This window comes from Vipera ursinii (genome assembly GCF_947247035.1).
Source record: "Vipera ursinii genome assembly, chromosome: 5".
Lineage (NCBI taxonomy): Eukaryota > Metazoa > Chordata > Lepidosauria > Squamata > Viperidae > Vipera > Vipera ursinii.
Genome location: NC_139518.1, coordinates 58,184,318 through 58,205,533, shown reverse-complemented (window position 1 = coordinate 58,205,533; position 21,216 = coordinate 58,184,318). Strand labels below are relative to the sequence as shown.

Below are 21,216 nucleotides of genomic sequence, written 5' to 3'. Positions count from 1 at the left end.
AATAGGGACGTGGTGGCTCAGTGGGTTAGGACGCTGAGCTTGTCGATCAGAAGGTCGGCAGTTTGGCGGGTCGAATCCCGAGTGCCGCGTAACAGAGTGAGCGCCTGTTACTTGTTCCAGCTTCTGCCAACCTAGCAGTTCGAAAGCACATAAAAATGCAAGTACAAAAATAGGGACCACTACAGTGGAAAGGTAACAGCGTTCCGTGCGCCTTTGGTGTCTAGTCATGCCGGCCACATGACCACGGAGACGTCCTCGGACAAGCGCTGGCTCTTCAGCTTTGAAACGGAGATGAGCACCAGCCCCTAAAGTTGGAAACGACTAGCACGCATGTGCAGGGGAACCTTTACCTTTACCTTACTGACATAAGGAAATTATTTCATCAAATGTAAAGAGCTTCTGACTTTCAAAAAACAGTAAGTCCTCCATTACTAGAAGAAGCCTTCAGAACACCCTGTGGATTACAGAATATCAACACATATCAACTAGGAAACCTGAAAAGAAGATGGGAGTTTCTCAAAAAAATAATTACCTTTGAAATAGGAAACATGTGTTTAATCGTTAAATAGAGGCAGACACTATTGAAAGCAAGCTGATAAGATGAAAAGTGGAAGCCTGTAGTTATAATAACAAGCTAGTGACTGTTATAAGACTTTTCCTTCTGCAGGGACCTGGAACTAAAAAAAGAAAAGAAAAAAAGAATGTTTTGAATCCACTGATTGAAAAGACTTGGTGCAGTTTGCCCAGTCAAGTGAGGACAAAACAAAAACATCGATTTCTTCCCACTTTTGTCTCATTGTAGACACACACTTTTTAGACTAGAGGTTAATAAGAGACATTGAATTCTCCTAAACCATTATAAGATTTCATAATGGCGAACAGGGTCAGAAGTCCAAAGTATTCTTGCTGGGAGTAAAGTTCTTGAACTCAGCAGGCCTACTTAATTACTACTTATTTTTTTCTTTTCCTTCCCTACTATCTTTTTTTTTCTCTCTCTCCTTTCCTTCCCTGTCCAGTTAATAGATAACTCAATTTATTTTTTCCCCAAGGGAGGGTGGCTTGTATAGAACATATTGTTTGAATATTACTCTATCAGTACATTGTGATAACTAGAAGAATCAGTGAGAACGAGAAGACTTTAGTAAGTGCAAAAAGGCGAGGGGGAACTGAAGTTCGTAAGAGATTATGATGTTGATCATAATAATTTCCAGTTATTTACCAGTACAGATACCAAAGTTTTGAAAGGAAGTTTTTTAATCTCCCAACATTTCTGGAAAAAAACAATTTCCCATCATTTAAAACAGAATTTAAAATTATTCTTGGCATACCTAGCAAAGCTTCTTTAATTTCAGTCTTGTCTGTGCGTCGGATTATTTTCACCACAAAAATGACAGCCAGGGGTGTCAGGAATGAAATGGCCTATGACAGACACAACAACATATTAATGGTTACTGCTGTGTCTCTCCATCAGAAATAGTCATTTCCAGTTTGCTACATTTAGATGGGCTGTTATTAGTGATCTCCTCGGTTCCACGCAAAGCTGCATGAACCCAAGAGCAAAAAGAAATTAATTACTATTATTATAAAAGGAGAGACTAAATTCTGAATCTTAACTGATACAAACAAATTAGAGCTGTAACTTAACAATTATCAGCTTTCAAAATGAAAACTAAAGTCTGAAGAGGAAGCAATACATTATAAAACATCAGGACAAAGATTTTCCAGAAATACTCATGGCTTTAGTCTATCCCATACATTTTGTACATGAAACATATGCATACTGAATGTTCTGATTTTTCAGAAGACTATTTTGTCCAATCCAATTTACCTCCATAAGAATTTCATTTCCAGAAAGTTTACTTCACAATTCAGCCCCTTTCTATTTTAAAAAGAATTTCTACAGACCTTGGGTGAGTCTGCAGCTCATACGTGACTCATTTTCCCATACTCTATTTTTAAGACCACTACCCTAAACAAGTCTTTGAGTGTTCCTTTAAAATTCACAAAAATGCTCTACGCGGTCCTCATGGATGTGCTAAAGTGCACAGTTGCCAACATCTGAGAGAAGTATATCAAAACTTCAATGGTCCAAATTCTCCTGGATTCATGATATGGTTACATGTGTAGATCTCTGCTATTTGGTATGATGGCTCGCCCAGCCTTCACATTCAATAAGTCAAATATAAAAAGCCTTTAAAATAGGCAAGCAAGCAAGCAAGAATAAAGTTATGCTGGTACAAATGATTTTATGAAAAAAACTACATCTTTTCTATTAATACTTCATAGAAATGCTTTCACTTATTTAAGAATCTTAGTTCACATTTCCACAATCGTTTTTTTTCTTGTAATTCCTTGCATTGGGGTGGAGTCAGGGCATCTGAATGGATTTTGTATGTTTACTGGCCAGATGCCCTTCCTGATGCCTACACCAAGTTCGCAGCAGACAATTATTCATTGCACCCAGACAGAGAAATATCTGTTGCTACCTAGGATTGAACTCACAGCCCCCTTGATTGTGAGGCAACGGCTCCACTTCTAGGCCACCATGCCACTTTGCCACCACCATAAATGATCACTGGAAAAGCTAATCATGTAATAATATACACCCAGCAGTCATAAAATAGAATTTTAGGACTTATACTATTCACTATGTAGAAGAACCTTCTATAAACCTGCATATAATGCCATATTTTCTTTTTCCTTTTTGATATATTCATTTTTTTCATTTTCATTTGTCTAGCACCATTCCATTTTCACAATCATTTCTTTGACCCCCCTCAAAATTTATTTTCTTGCATGTTTACCCTAATAAACTCTATTGTAAATATTTTGCATAGTTTTTTCTTCCACATGATACTACTTTTTAAAAAAAAAATAAGAAAATATATCAAAATAAGAGAATATATCATATTCCATTGTGGATTTCTCTGCTTTACTGTGTAGATTTGGGATATACAAGCAGAGGAAGCTTATATAAATTTCAAGGTAGATTTGTTTTCCATCTTTAAGAATGAATGCTACAAAATATAATTAAGATGAAGTCATTTCTAGTTGTCTGGGGTGAGAGTACTTTTATTAAGAAAATATTTCAATAAATAGGATTAGGATAAAAAATAAATGAATCCATGGAGCTGGGAATAAACTCTGATCCAAACAGCCAAGCACTATCCCCCTTAAGCAATGAGAGAATTTCAGTTTCTTATTAAAGTCCACAGAACTTATTAAAAAGCTATTCTTGAAATATAAAGTATATCAGATTTAATGTGGCATGAAGACATACATCTGATTCAGAATCCTGCAACCCCACATGCATACTTATAAGTGGGTGTGAATCCTCAGTAAGAAACATAGGTTTCCAACAACAAAGTTTACTTCATAAACAGAATTCCATGAAAAAGTTTACATGAAAACAAAAACATTGAATGAATCCATATCTGAATTGTAAGTTGTCACACACCAAGGCTTGGCACAAAGTCTTCTTGTTCATATGGCTGTGGACAGATTTTCTGTCTTAGTGAGGCATTTATAACAAACCAAAATGCAAAATAGTTTTGAAAAATTATCATACACTATTTTTAACCAAGGGTTTGAACTTATTTTTTGAAAGTATTATGGTTTCCAATTAAACTGTTTACCTTATTCTAGTTTACATGAGCAACCAGGTGACAGGGTCATTTACAGTTGAAAGGTCAGGTAAAACGGAAACACCTGGGGCTTTGTGTGCCGTGAAATATGCCATTCTCCACAAATTATCCCACAAGCTTCATAAGCTTCATTAGTGCTGGAATACTGACACCATTCATCATTTCAATTTGCTTGTGCCTCTTTCAAAGAAAGGCCTGTCTTAGAGTTGCAGCAGAATCAAGCTATGAATTGCATAGCCAACTTCAAAAGGCCAGTTAGGCTTAATTTGGTTGGACAATACTTATGTGGCAGAAGGAAAAAAATAACTAGGAACAGGATACAAGGCTTTCCTTTCTTTGGAAAGCCTCCCCCTTTTGCTCTGCTAGACATGAACAACATTATCATTCTAGAGTAAATGTGCAGCACCAGTATTATGCTTTGCCTTATTCTGAGTGTCTACACATAATATGAAACACGATGACCAACATAGATACAGAAGCAGATGCAGAGTTTATCCATATGTGCCCAATTGACTCAGTTTTAAAATGTGCATATGTATATCCAATGCACCTGTGAATCAATCAATTAATGAATATCGGTGTTTCTTAAACTAATCGTACTTATTAAGCTCTGCTCAGTGGGAAGGGAAGTAAAAATTTATTCCCACTTTGTATTTCCAGATACATTAAAGCAGGATTCATAGCCACATCATATCATGCATCGTAATGTTATAATGGCATTTTTGTTAATGATTTTGAAAATTCAAAGACTTTTCTCATGCAGTAGATTAACTACTCAACCAAATGCTAGATCACAGGTGTCAAACTTGTGACGTATCGTGACTTTTTTCCCATTGCTGGCAATGGAGTGGGCGTGGTTTTGGCGTGACTAACACCCCTGTGCTAGTTGATGCATTAAATGTAAGATTAGATATCTAAATACAGGTAGTCCTCAATGTACGACTACAACTGAGCCCCAAAATTTATGTTGCTAAGTGAGAAATGTGTTAAGTGAGTTTTTTTCCCATTTTAGGACTCTTCTTGTCACATTTGTTAAGAGAATCACTGCAGTTGTTAAGTTAGTAACACGGTTAAGTGAAGCTGGCTTCCCCATTGTCAGAAGGTCATAAAAGGTGATCACATAAGCCCGGGTCACTGCAACCGTCAGAAATATGAGTCAGTTTGTCAAGCATCCAAATATAAATCACGTGACCATGGGGATGCTGCCATAAGTGTGAAAAATGGTCATAAGTCACTTTTTTCATGGCTATTGTAATTTTGAACAGTCACGAAGTGGACTATTGTAAGTCAACGACTACTTTTATATAGTATTTATTTATTCATTCTTTTTTTTCTATTTTGCATGCAGCTGTTTTGCTAGGAAGCAGTCTAGAGGAGCAATCCAAGAAGAACTAATTTTGATGATTTTGATGGATTATGGGAAGCACCTCTCAATTACATTTTCAGGAACTTGCAATTGTTCAAAAGACCTGTAGTTACAGCTTTCAGTTTAAAAAAAAGTCAATAAAAAAAGAAAACTAGATAAGAGAACAGGCCTATCAAGTTTGTTTTAAGGAACACTCTTTACTGGCTACAATTTGCATGAAATAATACTCTTAAGGAATATTATTTATACATTCTAGTTAACTGCGTACAAAAATGTTTATCATAATAAAATGTATTAAAAACGTATATGAAACTTTCACAAGTATTTTCTTCGTTTGTTTAACTTTTTTTTATATTTATTGCAAATGCTCCAGAATTTGGAGGCAATAAATACATGGTGAATATAACAAAACTATTTTAAAAAGGAAAGCAAACTTCTAAAACCGGACACTACGACTGCCAGCTAGAATTTATTTATATAAGTATAAATAAATTTTATATTTATTTATATAAATATATTTATACATATAAGTCCCAATAATAAATAAATAAATAAATAAATAAATAAATTTTGTTTATTTATTCACTTAATTTATAGGTTACCCAAGACTCTCAAAAATTCTGGATGGCTTACAATTAAATTAAAAGTCAAACAATGAAAAGACTAGAAAAAACAATTACAAAAGACAGAAGGAAAGGGAAGGGGAGGAGGGGAAGGGGAGAAGCAGTCCAAACTGAAGTCAGGAACTCATATTTGTAAGTATACCTAGAAAGTTTTGGCGGCAGTGCCAAGAACAGTGGCTGACATATTCTTATAACAAACCTTACTCTTCCAGACACTGAAAGAATAGATGTTAAATCAACCTGGGCTTGCTTTAAAGTTTTGACAAATGGTCTAATGAAACTCCCCTCTTTTCCATGGAGATTCATATTCTCTTCTTCAACACCTGTTTTGCTGCTACTAATGCTTTTGTTGTTATACTTCTGACAACAGACATGCAGACATTCTGACAGTTCTTCATGAGGGGAGAAACAATTCATTAAGAGGTGTAGTCAAAATACCAGGCTTATCAATTCGTGCCTAAGGTACTACCACTGTAACATATTAATATAGCAAAGTAGAGAAGGGCACTGTCTTTCAACACCACATACAATAAATGTGTCTGCAATTATTTGTCCTAAAAATCAAGAACATCACGTACTCTCACCCAGTTGCCTCTTGAAAAGACACTAAGTCTTGCAAATCCTTCTGAGAAGGGATTTCAGAATTGTTCTTCCTTTGCTATAGGAAAATCCAGTGACAAATCACATTTAATGCTTATGCTGAAAAATACTGTCTTTACCTTAGAAATGCTTCAGCTTTGACAACATTTTTCATGCCATAGTTTTTTCTACTGAACTGTGGCTGTTTTTTCTTTAAAAAAAAAGTCAGCGGATAACTAGACTACCTTGTTAGCAAGTGAAAGAAAGCCAAATTTTTCACCTTTGAAGTATGAGTATTATGTAGATATCCTAGAACATTTACCTTTTGATTAGTCACCTCTTTAAAAGAAATAGTTTGTATTAGAATAGAGCACCCAACTTACTCTATTTTTCTCTGAAGTGCTTAGTTGAAAATCCCAGGTTTTCAGTGTGTACTGAAAAATGAAGAGTCCAAAATCCTTTCCAAATAACTATTTTGTATAATTATAGGATGTAAGCACCAAAAGAATCCAGATTTTCTATCTATTTATCTATCTATCTATCTATCTATCTATCTATCTATCTATCTATCTATCTATCTATCTATCTATCTGTCTGTCTATCATCTATCATCAATCTATATCCATCCATCCATTCTTTCAAGGCATTTGTAGCATTATCTGTTTCCAGATAACGGAAAAGGGACCACTTTAAATTAAATGACTATATAACTTTGTTGAGCACAAAAAACAAACGTTTGCATATCTGTTCAAAGTATCTACTAAAACAATTATGCATTCCATATGGACCAAATGATACTAAACATCGAGAAGCCCCCACTCCTTATTCAGCCAGCCTGACTATTGTGCCAAGGGAGGCATAATTGACTTTCCAGCATCATCATTTATCCTGAGTGACTGTAATACTGTTTTGCTACCAGGTCCAAGAAAGCCAGACAGCATCATGGCATGGATTCCATGAAAAGCCCTCTGGCACAGTTGCTATGAGATTTATGCAAGCTGCCTTGTGAACTGGGAAAAGAAGCGAGATTTAGGCCTATACCGATCATTAACTGCTGTGCAGGTCCCTTTCCAAGCATATGTGATCATGATAAGGGGGGAAAGATCGGCTATAACAAAAAAAAAGATGTTTGGTAGCAAGTAGAAATGGCCTCTAAAACTTCAGTTTGATTTAACCTCAGAATTTTTTATGAACCATGATATGGCCAGCAATTTATAACAAGCGAACATAATAGTGATAAGACTGCTTAACTAGCTGTCATCACCTTTCATCATATGTAAACAAATTATTTAACAGTATTAAATTTACTATACTGTTAGGAATTGCATTAATGCATCTCTCTGCTTATCAGTCTGTTATTTTAAAAACATACTTTTCCACTTTATATTCACTAACAGCTATAGAATGAGTCATAGTCACCCACTGAATGATCATTAAATTCTAGTACTTACAAACATGAGACGCGTAGGTATGTTGTCAGATTCAACCAATGGATTTTTATACAGCCAGATCTCTTCTGGCTGAATAATTCTCTGGAATGGGTCCAAAAACTCTGTAAAACTAAACAAACAATTAAAAAAAGTTTTACCATGTAGTTGAATGAATTTCAAAACACTCAAAAAGCATTTCAAAAAGAGATGCTCCAACTTGTTAAAATTAAAGCAAGAAAATCATTCATTTTGCCACAAGTAATCAAACAAATATATAGAAAAGGTCATTTGTTTTCCTTGCTTTCTTTCCCTATTTCAAGTGAATTACATGTGTGTGTGTGTTTATCAAGTCAACCCAACAAACTGACATAATATCCTTCACTATAGTAGTTAGAGAGCTTTTATTTACATCACTACTGCCCAAAACCTCATCTTTGAAAGCTGAGTACAGGGTAATCCCCAAGTTACAAGTGTTCATTTAATGCTCGTTTGAGGTTACATGATAAGTGCCCCCAAAACCACGGCAGTTGTTCACCCTTACAAACGACTGCAGAGGCTCTGCAACATTCACTCTATTCCCCCTCATTCCCCACAACTGCTTCCCCCTCCCTTCCTACCACACCGGTGTTTGCTTTGAAAATGAAAGTTTCTGGGGGTCTGTGATCTCACGAGAGTTCAGACACCTATTTTCTCTGCCTGAAGGGCCTCTGTATGGATGTTGTTGTTGTTAGTTGCGAAGTCGTGTCCGACCCATTGCGACCACATGGACAATGTTCCTCCAGGCCTTCCTGTCCTCTGCCATCTTCTGGAGTCCATTTAAGCTCACGCCTACTGCTTCAGTAACTCCATCCAGCCACCTCATTCTCTGTCGTCCCCTTCTTCTATTGCCCTCAATCTTTCCCAGCATTAGGCTCTTCTCCAGTGAGTCCTTCCTTCTCATTAGGTGGCCAAAGTATTTGAGTTTTAGCTTTAGGATTTGGCCTTCTAAAGAGCAGTCAGGGTTGATCTCCTCTAGGACTGACCGGTTTGATCGCCTCGCAGTCCAAGGGACTCGCAGGAGTCTTCTCCAGCACCAGAGTTCAAAGGCCTCAATTCTTTGGCGCTCAGCCTTTCTTATGGTCCAGCTTTCACTGCCATACATTGCAACTGGGAAGACCATAGCCTTGACTATACGCACTTTTGTTGACAGGGTGATATCTCTGCTTTTTAGTGTGCTGTCTAGATTTGCCATGGCTTTCCTCCCCAGGAGCAAGCGTCTTTTAATTTCTTGGCTACAGTCCCCATCTGCAGTGATCTTGGAGCCCAGGAAAATAAAATCTGTCACTTGTATCCAAAGTGAGGATACAATTGCTCAATATATATAAAATATAATGTGCAATTTGAGAGTGAGTTGTAAGTAAGAGTTTTAAAGCGAATTCTACATTAAATTAAATCTCTGAATTTTATTGCTCAGTTGATCATTCCCAAGACAGCATCTCTTCTCCCTCCTCTCTACCCATCTCCTGGTTGGCACCTGGCAGGTGGTACGCGACCATCCTAGAAAGGTGTTAGCTGGGGAGGGGAATGAGCTGAACCAGTGGCAGCACTGCACAAGCCTGAGCGAGAGATGGCTGGAGCTGCAAGGCTGTCAGGGCTCAGCAGAAGCGCCAGGATCAGCGCCAGGCTCCATCTGGAGCTCGGCGCTGATCTTGGCGCTTCTGCTGAGACCAGAAGAAAGCACCGATCAGCTGAAATGTTGCAGCATCTCCAGGGTCTTGTGATTTACATTCAGATGCTTGGCAACTGATTCATATTTATGATGGTCACAGTGTCCCAGGGTCATCTGAAGTGACCAAACCCTGCTGCAACCATCCAGCAGATGGGGGGAATAAAATCCAAACACCATCCCACCCCACCCCACCCCTGCTGCCAATCCTTAACAGAAATGCTCACAACAATGAAAAACTCGGACAGGAGGAAGAGCGCCGCCGGATGGACAGGGAGGTATCTTGCTCGTTTGTGGCTTGGGGGGGCACTTTTTTCAGTGCCATTGTAACTTCGAACAGTCACTAAGCGAACTGTTGTAAGTTGAGGACTACCTGTACTTCATCACTTTTTTCCTTTTTTGTTTTTTGGTCATCAAGTTTTTAACACCTTGCTAGGCAACTGTTGGTACTCGGATGTTGCCATATCCTAAAAGTGGTACAGTGGGTGAAAAGGTTGAAAAGCCCTGGTCTAAAGTCACCAGCCAGCTTTCATGTCTAAGGTGGAATTAAAACTCACAGTCTCCTGGTTTCTAAGCCTCAACCTTAACCATTACATCAAACTGACTCTCTGCACTGATCCTCTATTCTGTAAGTAAAAATACCATTTTTTTTAAAAAAAATGATTTGATAAAGGACTCTGATTTTTATTTTTAATGTTAAAAAAGGGGGGAATGATCAAATCAACTGCTCACTGCACAATCCATAAAGCATCAAGCAATGAAAACAAATTCAGTCAATCCAACACCACCACTTCTATAGTTGGTGACTTTTTTATAACTTCGTCTTTTAGCCACAGGGCAGCCACAGTGTAATATGCATCTTTTCAAAGTAACAAATGCCATTGTACATCAAGAAAATATTGCATACCACAAGCTACAGAAGCTGGCCCCACATCTGTGATCTAAAGCAGTATTTCTCAACCTTGGCAACTTTTAAGATGTGTGGACTTCAACTCCCAGAATTCCGCAGCCAGTATAGCTGATTGTGGAATTCTGGGAGTTGGAAGTCCTCTGATCTTTAATTTGCCAAGGCTGAGAAACCCTGGTCTAAAGTAAAAGGAAAGATAAAGAAGACACCAAGAGTGAGAAACTACGACTCTTCAGCAGATGAAGGTACAGTGCCCATGGTGTCATAATCTAGCTTAATATGATGTTGCAACTGTGGCCTGAAATTGCAAGCTGCTTTGATCTATCCCTGTACCAGTGGCATCCATGGAGAGAAAAATGCCATTTCAATGCAGTGACCTTTAAAAACTGCCTTATCTTCATAGGCACGGAATGCTTTTACTGAAGATAGTATTACCACCGTAGCTAAAAGAGCTCAGGTGTAGAATTGCTAGCACACCAATATTTAAGAGTATGGCATGTAATTAAAGATTGTGAGCATGGGCATATAGGGAAATACTGATGATTTACTGTCTTTTGTTTTTTGCAAAGAGAAGCAGAAACATTTTTTAGGTCCAGATCTGGGTGCAGCATTTAGTTGCTAGTTGACAAGCAAGCACTAATTGGCTCTCAGTTCTCTATGTTCAGTTACAGCCAGAAAGGGCAAACACTAATTGGCAGGCATTTTCCACAAGCTCTAAACTTGTAAATAATATAAGCATATCTTGTGCCTGTAGTGTCTTGATGTCCTAACAAAGCAGAAATAGGGGGAGGATCCAGAACAATTTGTTTGTGTTTAAAATTGATTCTTGAATTGTTTATATTAAATTCGGGAAGTTTGAGATGGGAAAAGGCTAATCACCTGGCAGACCCAGATATTGTTGAAATCTAACACCCAGGAAGCCAGATATAATGGAATATGTGGATGACCTTGAGAAAAGAAGGGAAGAGATACTGCCTATGAAACAATCAGATGGAGGAGCCCACAGTAGCTTAACAGTCAGAGAAAGAAACTTAGGAAGGACCCAGCCTAATGGACCCCCTAATCCAGAGACTCCCAACCTTTTGGGCACCAGGGACTAGTTCCATGGAGAAAGGTTTTTCTGTGGATCGGAGGGGGCGTGGTTTTGCATGCTGCCTGCATCCCACGGATAGGGCTTGTTTGCATGGCCCAGTTTCTGGCATGCTGTGGCCCGGTGCCGGTCCACAGACCAGGGGTTGGGAAACCCTGCCCTAATCTAATGGAACAAGCAGTTAAAAGTGATGGCAGGAAATCTGTACTTTCAAACTTGCAATATTCAGTAGAATTAGTTCATTTAGTCATGTTTCCTGTCTGGTTTATCTGGAAGGCTGACATACACACACACACACACACACACACACACACACACACACACACACACGATAGCCAGAATGACGTAATGCCAGAAATTATAGTTTGGCAATATCTGTAAAGTTCCGATTCCTTATCCTAGTCACAAAAATTTCCAAGTGCTGGAATTCAACATAATGGCAGTTGAAAACTTAATGCTAGAGCAACGGAGCCAAAATCTCGCTACTTCTAAAGCCAGGCCAAATGCATACTACAGCCTTCTCCCACATCTCCCTATCACTACTTATTTCCTAAAGGTGAGAGCAGTTGGGTAGAAAGACTGATGTTACTACTTTCCCTGGACTTTCATTTGCTGATGCTTTTCTCTGCTCCATTATAGTGTAAACTCTGCTTATCTGTAGCAAGTAATTAACCAAGGAGCTTCTGTCTCCCAGTGCCTGGAAGCTATGGGGGCCTGGATGAACACAACAGGCTTTAATTCAAACTTAACAAGACCAATTAAGTTTGGGACTTTCTGGTTCCGGGGACCAGCCATCTTTGCTTCTAGATGGGGTTAGACACAATTGGATCCACAACTCCTGTTTGAGATGGTACAAACTGCTAGGAGCGCCTATGCACAGTTTTGCACTATGTCCAGTTACACCTATTCCTAGACTGAGAGGCCCTCTCATAGTCATTGGACTGTTGCAACATACTGTACGTGGGGCTGCCCTTGAAGATTATCAGAAGAAGTGTAAAATGCATAAGGCCTTGAAGCTCAGTGCTTCAGGCTGGGGTCCCAGCATGTCTCCTGATTATGTTGATTGCTATGGGTTTTAAATTTGCATGTTTTTATTATTTTAATGTAAGCTTCCCAGAGTCATATGTTTGAGATGGACTGCTATATAAATCTATAAATACATACATATACATAGATACATACTTTGATTTGACAATAGAAAATATATATTTTAACTGGAAAGGTAGACTTATTCAAGAGCAAGCCCTCATTCCCGTAAATTCCTGGCAGTTTCCTCCCTCCCACTCAGCATTCACCAGACTTGACAGCTTGACAAGAAGTGACTATTTTGACATTAAAGGCTGGCATCTTTAATAATGTAGCTGCAATGTAATAAGGCCAAGTTAAGAGTATAGATATCAAAAATATAAATACTGAGTCAACAGATTATGTTTTCAATGCTGTAATCAAGCCCTGGCAACCTTAGGCTTCTTACTAAACTTGTCAGTGATATTTTTTTCTTTGCTCTTAATAGTTTTGGTGCAGTAAAGCATGCCTCTGAGAGCATCTTTTTCTAATCTTTAAGCACTCATATATGTGCCACGTGAATATATATAATTAACAGGTTTTTCCAGCCAGAGTTCGCAGCTTTCCAAATACTTTCTCTCATTTTACTTCTATAAGCAATTCGCATGATACACAGAATGAATATAGGTCTGTGGTGAGTACGTATTTCATGCCATCTGAAGTTTACTTAGAATTTAGTATGACATTTCAAAATATATTAGTCACATTCAAGGATATCAAAGTTCTACATCAGACATGTCAAACACAAGGCTCGGGGGCCGGATCCGGCCCGCAAAGTGGTTTCATGTGGCCCACGAAGCCATCCTGGAAACAGTGAGGGAACGGCCCCCACTGCCTTGGCCCTGGCCCAGAGACCCTCCTTCTGCCAGAGACCCTCAGATCTGTCCCACTCCTGCCCAGGCCCCCATAGGCACCCTTGATGCGAACGATGTAGAGCTGGCCATGCCCACCCAGTAGGCCATACGCACTCTAGCCACGCCCACCCAGTAGGCCACGCCCACCCAGGCCACACCCACCCGGCCCCTTGAGGGCAACCGCAATGCTGATGCGGCCCTCAATAAAATTGAGTTTGACACCCCTGTTCTACATCATAGTGCCTACTTATATCTAAACCTAAATATACACCTATTAGATGACCGTGATCTTGTAAGCCAGCTAAATCACACAATATTTCTTGCTTCTCACATGAAATTTCTCAAGATGTTGGCAATTTTACATTCTAGGTTTTTATTTTGACATCAGCATGTCTGCCATGGGAAAGGGCTGAGGACCTGCTTTAGGTATACACTGAAAAAGGTGTATGCTGGGTAAGTTTAAAATATTACCGGTATCTCCTAAAAATTGAAGGTTCTAGAATAAGAACTGTTTTTGAGGGAAAATGAGACCTTTTGCTTTCTATCTTGGAAGCTTCATTAGTTGTATTGGATGCTGTGGGAGATCCATTCGATACAACTGATGAAGCTTCCAGGATAGGAAGAGAAAAGTCTTGTTTTTCCTCAAAAAAATCAGCCCAGTTACCTTTTCAAAATAAGAACCACTGTTGACACAACTGTGACCTGGAGACTGAGAATCTTCATAGACATTTCTAGAATAAGATTACCCCTAAAGCCTTAGCAATACTTTCAGAATAGTTGTTTTGGGAAAACTGCTTAAAAACTCCTAGAGTGCCTGAAAATGATCTAAATATTTCTGAGTTCTCCAGAACACTCGATTTCCTGAAAATGATATTTCAAACATATCTAGCATATACTTTGGTTCTTAGTAGTTTTGTTGTGCTATGGCAACATACACATATTTTCCTTTCCACTGCAAATCTTATGAAATAAAAACGAATAAAGCAAGAAATATCCTTAAAAGAGCAGGTAAACTATTCAGTGTCTCTCTGATATATGAAGTATTTCCATTGTTCAGTCTTAATTAATAGCAAGGCAGACACATACACTTTAATATAATATTGACTTGTCATATTTGTGTCTGACAGGACAATTTATATTGGTAGCACAGCATTGCCATTTTTAAAGTTAAAAGAAATAACGGTGAAAAACATTGTGGGGATCGGTTTTGGCAAAGATAGAATGCCGATAGCAATCACACAGAAATGAATTGGATCTTTACTGCACATCCATTTAAATTAGATATATTGAAATATATCTGACTAAAAAACTTATACAAGCTTACTTGGAAGTGACCACTATTGGGACCTATTTGGTCTGCAACAGGCCAGTATCAATTTAGTATCCTATTGTTCAATGTCAGTTTGCAACAATTATCATAAAGCACACATTTCAAAGGCTACAGACTGCAGATTAAGAATCACTGTACATTTGAAAGCTTTCAGTAATCATACAGAGCGTGCTATAAAATTGTCCCTGAAGTATGCATTGTAATTAGCTGAAAACCAATCCTCAAATCAAATTAAAGCCACTGAAGTCCAGCTTCATGTCGCCACATTTGTAAAAGTACTCCCAAATTATCCGGAACCAAATTTGGCAGCCACAATTTTTAGTGTGTGAATCAGTGATCCAGAGAGCTGCAGAGAGAATAAAATGTGTATAACAGATTCCCATCCAGTTTTACCTTATGGAGAAAAAAGGAGGGAGGGAGGGAGGGAGGAGGAGAAGGAGGAAGAAAATGATAATTATAATTAAGCAGAAACTCAACAGACAAGCAAATGATAGTGGTAGATAGAAGATGGATGGACGGATCAAAGAGCTCATAAGAATATTATTGGAAGAGCTAATTATAGGTAATCATCAGGATCCAGTTGAAATGCAGACCATCTATCCATACAGTCAGCAAAGATGAGGCCCAACTTGAAGGCACCTAGAGAACAGATCCATGAGAGGTCTGAAAGGTACTTTAAACTGATTTTTGCTTGGCAATGTATCGAAGTCTGTCCCCAAATAATAATAGGCATTTTTCTTTCAATAAATAGAAGTTGAAGTGAACCTATCTCCAGGATATGGCATATCCTCTTAACTGTAACAAAATCCCATTTAAAGGTTATGAAAGAGTCCCAATATTCTAATATAAGCAAAATAAAAAACCCAATTTCACATGACACAGACCATCTCTCCTTTACAAAAGACAAATCGCAATACACAACTTTCCCAATAACAAACATTTCACAAGTATAAAGAAATCCCAGCATCCTAGTATAGGCACACACACACAAAAAACCCCTAAAGTTTAACACGACAAAGAGAAAGAACTTCTTTAAAATGGCAAACTCTCCAAAATTCCTTATTTTTAATAAATAGAAATAGTTAGATGTAATGTACTATAGTCTAAGTACTATAAAATTAGAGTTATAACCATAAGGAAAAGCAACTTTTACATCATATTCATTTACAATCAAATCCAGAAAGATATCAATAAATCTACAAAAGATCACCCAGAGTAACAACCTGTCCCATTTTTCCCCCTGATCAACAAACTGACTTTATAGTCTTATTATCATATAAAGAGCAGTCTTGCTCTGTATTCATTCACATGATTGTTGATCCTTGTTACAAATTTCTTTAGCACTTTAAATTCTTTAGTCTCTTTTTGAAATCCAACATAGGGAAATTATTCCAATTATTCTTTGGGATTTTTAAAAATATCCTTCTTGATTGTCAGAATCTCATCCAATGTATCTGGTAAGAGATTTTGTTCTTTTGCCTGAGAACACATTGAAGTTCACTGTAAAAAAGCTTGAACTGATCATCATTTGAGTCTACAACAGGGGTGTAGATTTGCAATATGGTAATGTTGAGTGGCTTGCCTTGAATTTGGATGGATATTATGTGATCGCTGTATGCTCTGTAACGATCAACACATTTATCCACTTGTTTGCTTACACGGAATGCAACTCTTCATCTGATATCTTTTCCAGAAAAATGAACCATAAAATCATCTGATTGGAATTGACCTCTGCCTGTCTAGTGTAATTCATTGGTATCAAGGATGTCTATGTTAGCTCTAATCATTACTCTTTTTAAAATTTTGGGTTTCCCAAGAATTGTGGCTTTATCTTCTATTGGCTTTTATTACTATTGTTTTCCATTTTCCCAAGCATCAGGATCTTTTCCAATGACTTTTAGCTTCGTGTTATATGTCCAAAACATTTGGATTTTAGTTCTTCCAGTAAGCGGTCGGCTTCATGTCATCTAGTTTTGAATGACTGTTTGTTCTGGCTATCCATGTATTCTCAATAGTTTTCGCCAGCATCGTAATTGAAAGGCATCTATTTTGCTTCATCCAGCCTTCTGATGTTCCAGCTTTCATAACCATATGTTGCAATTGGAAAAACCTTAAGAGGATAAAGCAATTAACAACAGCTTTACAATTACATATAAATTAAATTTTGGCTCCTTTGCTGAATAACGTCCTTGTGAACAAAATGATACTTGCTTTATACTTTGGAGATTAATAATATATAAAATTAACATAAACTTTTGTTGCCTTTGATTGTACGAAGAGGCAAAGATATTTTAATATACATCTAATACTGTATTTAAAAACTTCCCAGAAATCAGGAGTCTCCATTCTTACTTTGTCATTCTCAGCAATTCTATAATTATAAGAAGCTTTAAATTACAATTAATGGTATTTGTGGGGACATGGTGGTGCAGTGGCTTAATGACACTGGAACTACCAGCCAGAAATGGTCTGCATGCCACAGGTTCAAGGCCAGCTCTGAGAGATGGAGTGAGCTCCTGCTGATCACTCCCTGATTCCTGCTCACCCAGCAGTTTGAGAGCATGCAATATTGCAAGTAGATAAATGGGTAACACTTTGGTGGGAAAAATCTAATTGCATTCGTGTGTACAGAGAGCAGAAGCTGACACTGGACATGGCCAGATATCAGGCAAAGCAACACGAGGTGAGGTGAGATCAGCAGAGGATTCCTGAAGAGCCAGCAACCTGAGTGCCACTAGTCAGCTGGTATAAACTAGTTCACTCCCTCCAGTGCAACAAGGATTAGGCACACAAATGCTGAACAGAATGAACTTAGCTGTCAGGATTGCATTGTGCCAGCATTTGTAGATTTCCCTGATATTACATGCCTGACATTACATGCCTTATAAATAAGTGCTATTTGTAATATGAAGAGTCTAGATCAGGAATGAATGGATTGTGAGTTTGTGGGATCTACTTATTTTTAAATAATCCTTATGCAAACTGTTAGAGTGAAGTCAAAATAATGGGGTGCAGTGGGAAGAAAATCATAGTGGAATCATTTGTCTTCTTCATGTTAGAGATTCTTTAAAACCCACATCCACATCCAAATTACAACAGGGCAGGCATAATGTATAAACTTCTTAAGCTGTCCACAAAGCTGCTCAAAGACCTGCTCAAAGGCAATTAACATTCCCGTTTTATAAATGATTAACACTGAAACTAAAATTAGCACAAGACCTAAGAATAGATTTTTTTTAAAGAAATTGACAATTGTACTTATTTTTAAATCTTACAAGAGATTAAAAAGTCACTGCCAGTCTACAAAATAACCAGCTTTAGTTTTAGATTCTAATCAACGTACTTTCTGCCTCAAATTACTAGCAGAAAAATCAGAAAACTCAGTCAAAATAATGGAACAGAAAACCATATCAATTTCAAACTTTAAAAGTGTTCCATGCAGAGTTCAAAGCACAAAATGATGGAGTTCCTACAGACAAGCAGCAGCTGCATCACTGTTATCTTCAAAATAACAAATCCTAAGTGTGCATTTCAATAGGGAAAGTCCTACATTTATTTAGCAATAAGAAATGAGACTTTCAGTTCTAATTGAAGTTACTAAAAATTAGCTTAGAACTGCTCACTTAAAATTTCTATCCCTTTATTGTTTGATCTTTACTTTGATCACTGGATTTAAGAACCAGTTGTTTAATTTTTCAATACACATTTCCTGAGTGGTGGGTTTGCAAACTGTTCACTTTCTTTTTGCAGATAACAGTTTCCCAAATGGATTCCTTAATGCATTAATGTATCGGTAAACCCCAGATGTTCTTTTTATATCCCACAAAGAGTATATTTTAGAAGAGAAATAAGAAAAAGACAATCAACCAGCCCAAAAGAGAAAAAAGATTCCCAGCATCTCTCCACCAGCAATCAGCACTCAGATCAGCACAGATTAATTCCAAGCTCAATACCCCAATCAAGAAACTGCCAAGGAGCCAATAGTAAACAGCTCAACCAAAGAATCCCTAAGACTGCCCCCACCCACCCAGACAGGCAAGACACCAGAATAAACTAACAGCAAACAGCACTCCTTACTAGCATTGATAATGTTACCTACTTAGGGTAATGAAACGTCTGCAACAATATATCAACAGCAAGGCACAGGAAAAATCTATGCACATTCATAAAAACAGTAAATTTTTCAGAAGAAAATCAGCATAAGACAGTGTAAATTTCTATCCAAAATGTTCCAATATGACTCTCTTATGACCGTTATAGCACCCCTGCAGTAATGTGATCAAATTTCAGTTTTTGTAACCACTTTTATGACTGTTATCAGGGTTCCACGGTCACATGTTTGCCATTTCCTTCTTCACAGCCAGCTTCCAACAATGAAGCAGCCAGCAATAAAATTGCAAGTTGCATGATATCTTCATTTGCTTAAATTCTTCAACAAACTTTTGAGTGATTTTCATTAATTTATATGCCTTTATTACTGGAACCAGGCAGGAGAATTTAATTAGACTGGTATGTGGATCAGCTTAAATGTAAGAGTACAATAAATTCTGACCTGCAAATGTAGCATGTTATTAGATATCAACAATGGTTGTGTTCATTCAGGAGCATTTTTAATTTACTGCTTCTCTAAAGCTTTTCATACAAAGCTTCAAACTGTGGTGAAAATTATCATTCGATTTTCTTTTAACCATAGCTGATCTTCCTTGGCATAAAAAAATAAAGCTTTCATAATTCTATAACAAAAGTAAATCTTCCCCTGCTAAATTTTTCTTTTTAAAATTAACCTATTTTTCCTGATAGTATCTCCTGGGTAGAACAATAAAACTTTCATGGTTGAAGTTACAAAGTCAAATACCACAAAGAAGTCACATTTTTAATTATCAATAAACATTCTAAGGTCATTGCTGCAGGAATCACAAAAGAATTGTTTTAAAATTAATCTCTGTTAAAGGCTTTAGACAAGATACTGCCTTTCTTAGTTCCAAAGTACTTGTAAATTATCATAGTCTTATCTTAGTAATGCTCTTCAGTAATTTATATAACTGAGCTATATGTTTAGGGTCCCCTGAGAATGTCCCTATGTACGCCAAATAATTTCAAAAGCTACCAGTGTATAAGATCCAATTCTTTTTTAATTGGATATATATTCCATGAAGAATTTTAGGCATTCAGATTATTTCTGCAGTTACTCAAAAGCTAAAAATAAAATACAGTACAGCATACAGATTTATGAGTGGTTAGCCTTTAGTCCCACTGAAAGTAATGGAGCTTAGTTTAGCCATGCCTTCATTAGTTAAAATTAAGACAACTAATTTAGATTGCAATATGGAACTTCTAGTCCAGTAGTACTTCTGAGCAATACAGTATGTGCATGTTGCCTCAATTTAACTCTGCCTTTCTTTCTTTTTCTTTCTTTCTTTTTCTTTCTTTCTTTTCTTTTCTTTCTTTCCCTTCCTTCCTTCCTTCCTTCCTTCCTGACTTACTTACTTCTTTTCTTCTTTCATCATCTAGTTGTTTTTCATTTATGCATTTCACTGCTAGGTGGGATAAATTAAATTAGTAAAAGCACAATTCATAAAATCATCTAAGTCAGTGTTTCCCAAACTCAGCCATTCTAAGGTCTGGAGACTTCAAATCCCAGAGTTCCACAGCCAGCATTATGAGAATTCTGGGAGCCAAAGTTCACATATCTGTAAACTGTGAAGATTGGGGAAAAATTATCTAAATTATGCTCTGGAAGGTGGCAACTTGAGATTAATGTGCTTCCCTCTTGTGCACCTATGACAGTATCTTGATTGGCTTCAGACACAGTTTGTGTTGATGAAGGAATTTGTCCAACAATGATCTGTGTTTTTCCCAAATAAAACCAGTAAACACTTGCAACCAATGGTTTCTTAATCATTAGTCTTTAATGTACATGTGATTTTTTTCCCCCACTGCACGTGACATTTGTGTGTTATTCAGCTTTCTCTTAAATTTTGCATGTTTCAATCATGCTTTTGAAGTCTGTATGAACAGAATAACAGCATTGGAAAGGACCTGGAGGTCTTCTAGTCCAGAGGTCTCCAAACTTTCCTGGCTTGCAGATCGGAGGGAAGGAGAGTAGCTCCAAAATTGGTGTGCATGCATGCGTGCATACACAAGGCCACACACCCTGGTGCAGCACCAGCAGCCCCATTCACGCATGCGGCATGCGATGGCACGCGCACATGGGCTGCACAACACACCCGGGATAGTGGCCCTCTTCACACATGTGCAAACAGAACCATGGGCATTAGTGTGAGTGGGGGAGAATGCGCACCCATGTGTGCACGGACCCACCAGCCATTTCCACGGCCTACTGGCCAAGAGACCGGGCCGTGGCCCATAGGTTGGGGACCCCTGTTCTAATCCAATCCCCTGGTCAGGCAGGAAACACTATGCCATTTCAGACAAATGGCTGTCCAGTCTCTTCTAAAAAACTTTTAATGTTGGAGCATTCAAACTTCTGGAGGCAAGTTGCTCCACTGATTGTTATAGCTGTCAGGAAATTTCTCCTTAGTTCTAAGTTGCTTTTCTCCTTGATTAGTTTTCATCCATTGCTTCTTGTCCTGCTTTCAGGTGCTTTGAATAATAGTTCTTCT

At 37.8% G+C, this 21,216-nt stretch overlaps 1 protein-coding gene across 2 annotated transcripts in view; it reads right to left on the bottom strand.

Moving 5' to 3' along the window:
* Positions 1-21,216, bottom strand: part of PLPP4 (phospholipid phosphatase 4) — a gene marked incomplete at its 5' end in the record, with an annotated part of 120,088 nt that overhangs the window by 63,213 nt on the left and 35,659 nt on the right. For both annotated transcript variants that reach the window (XM_083364538.1, XM_083364539.1), the window contains 2 exons: positions 1,329-1,419; positions 7,664-7,772. In XM_083364538.1, coding sequence (XP_083220664.1) covers positions 1,329-1,419; positions 7,664-7,772 — 200 coding nt within the window. The remainder of the gene's footprint in view (positions 1-1,328; positions 1,420-7,663; positions 7,773-21,216) is intronic.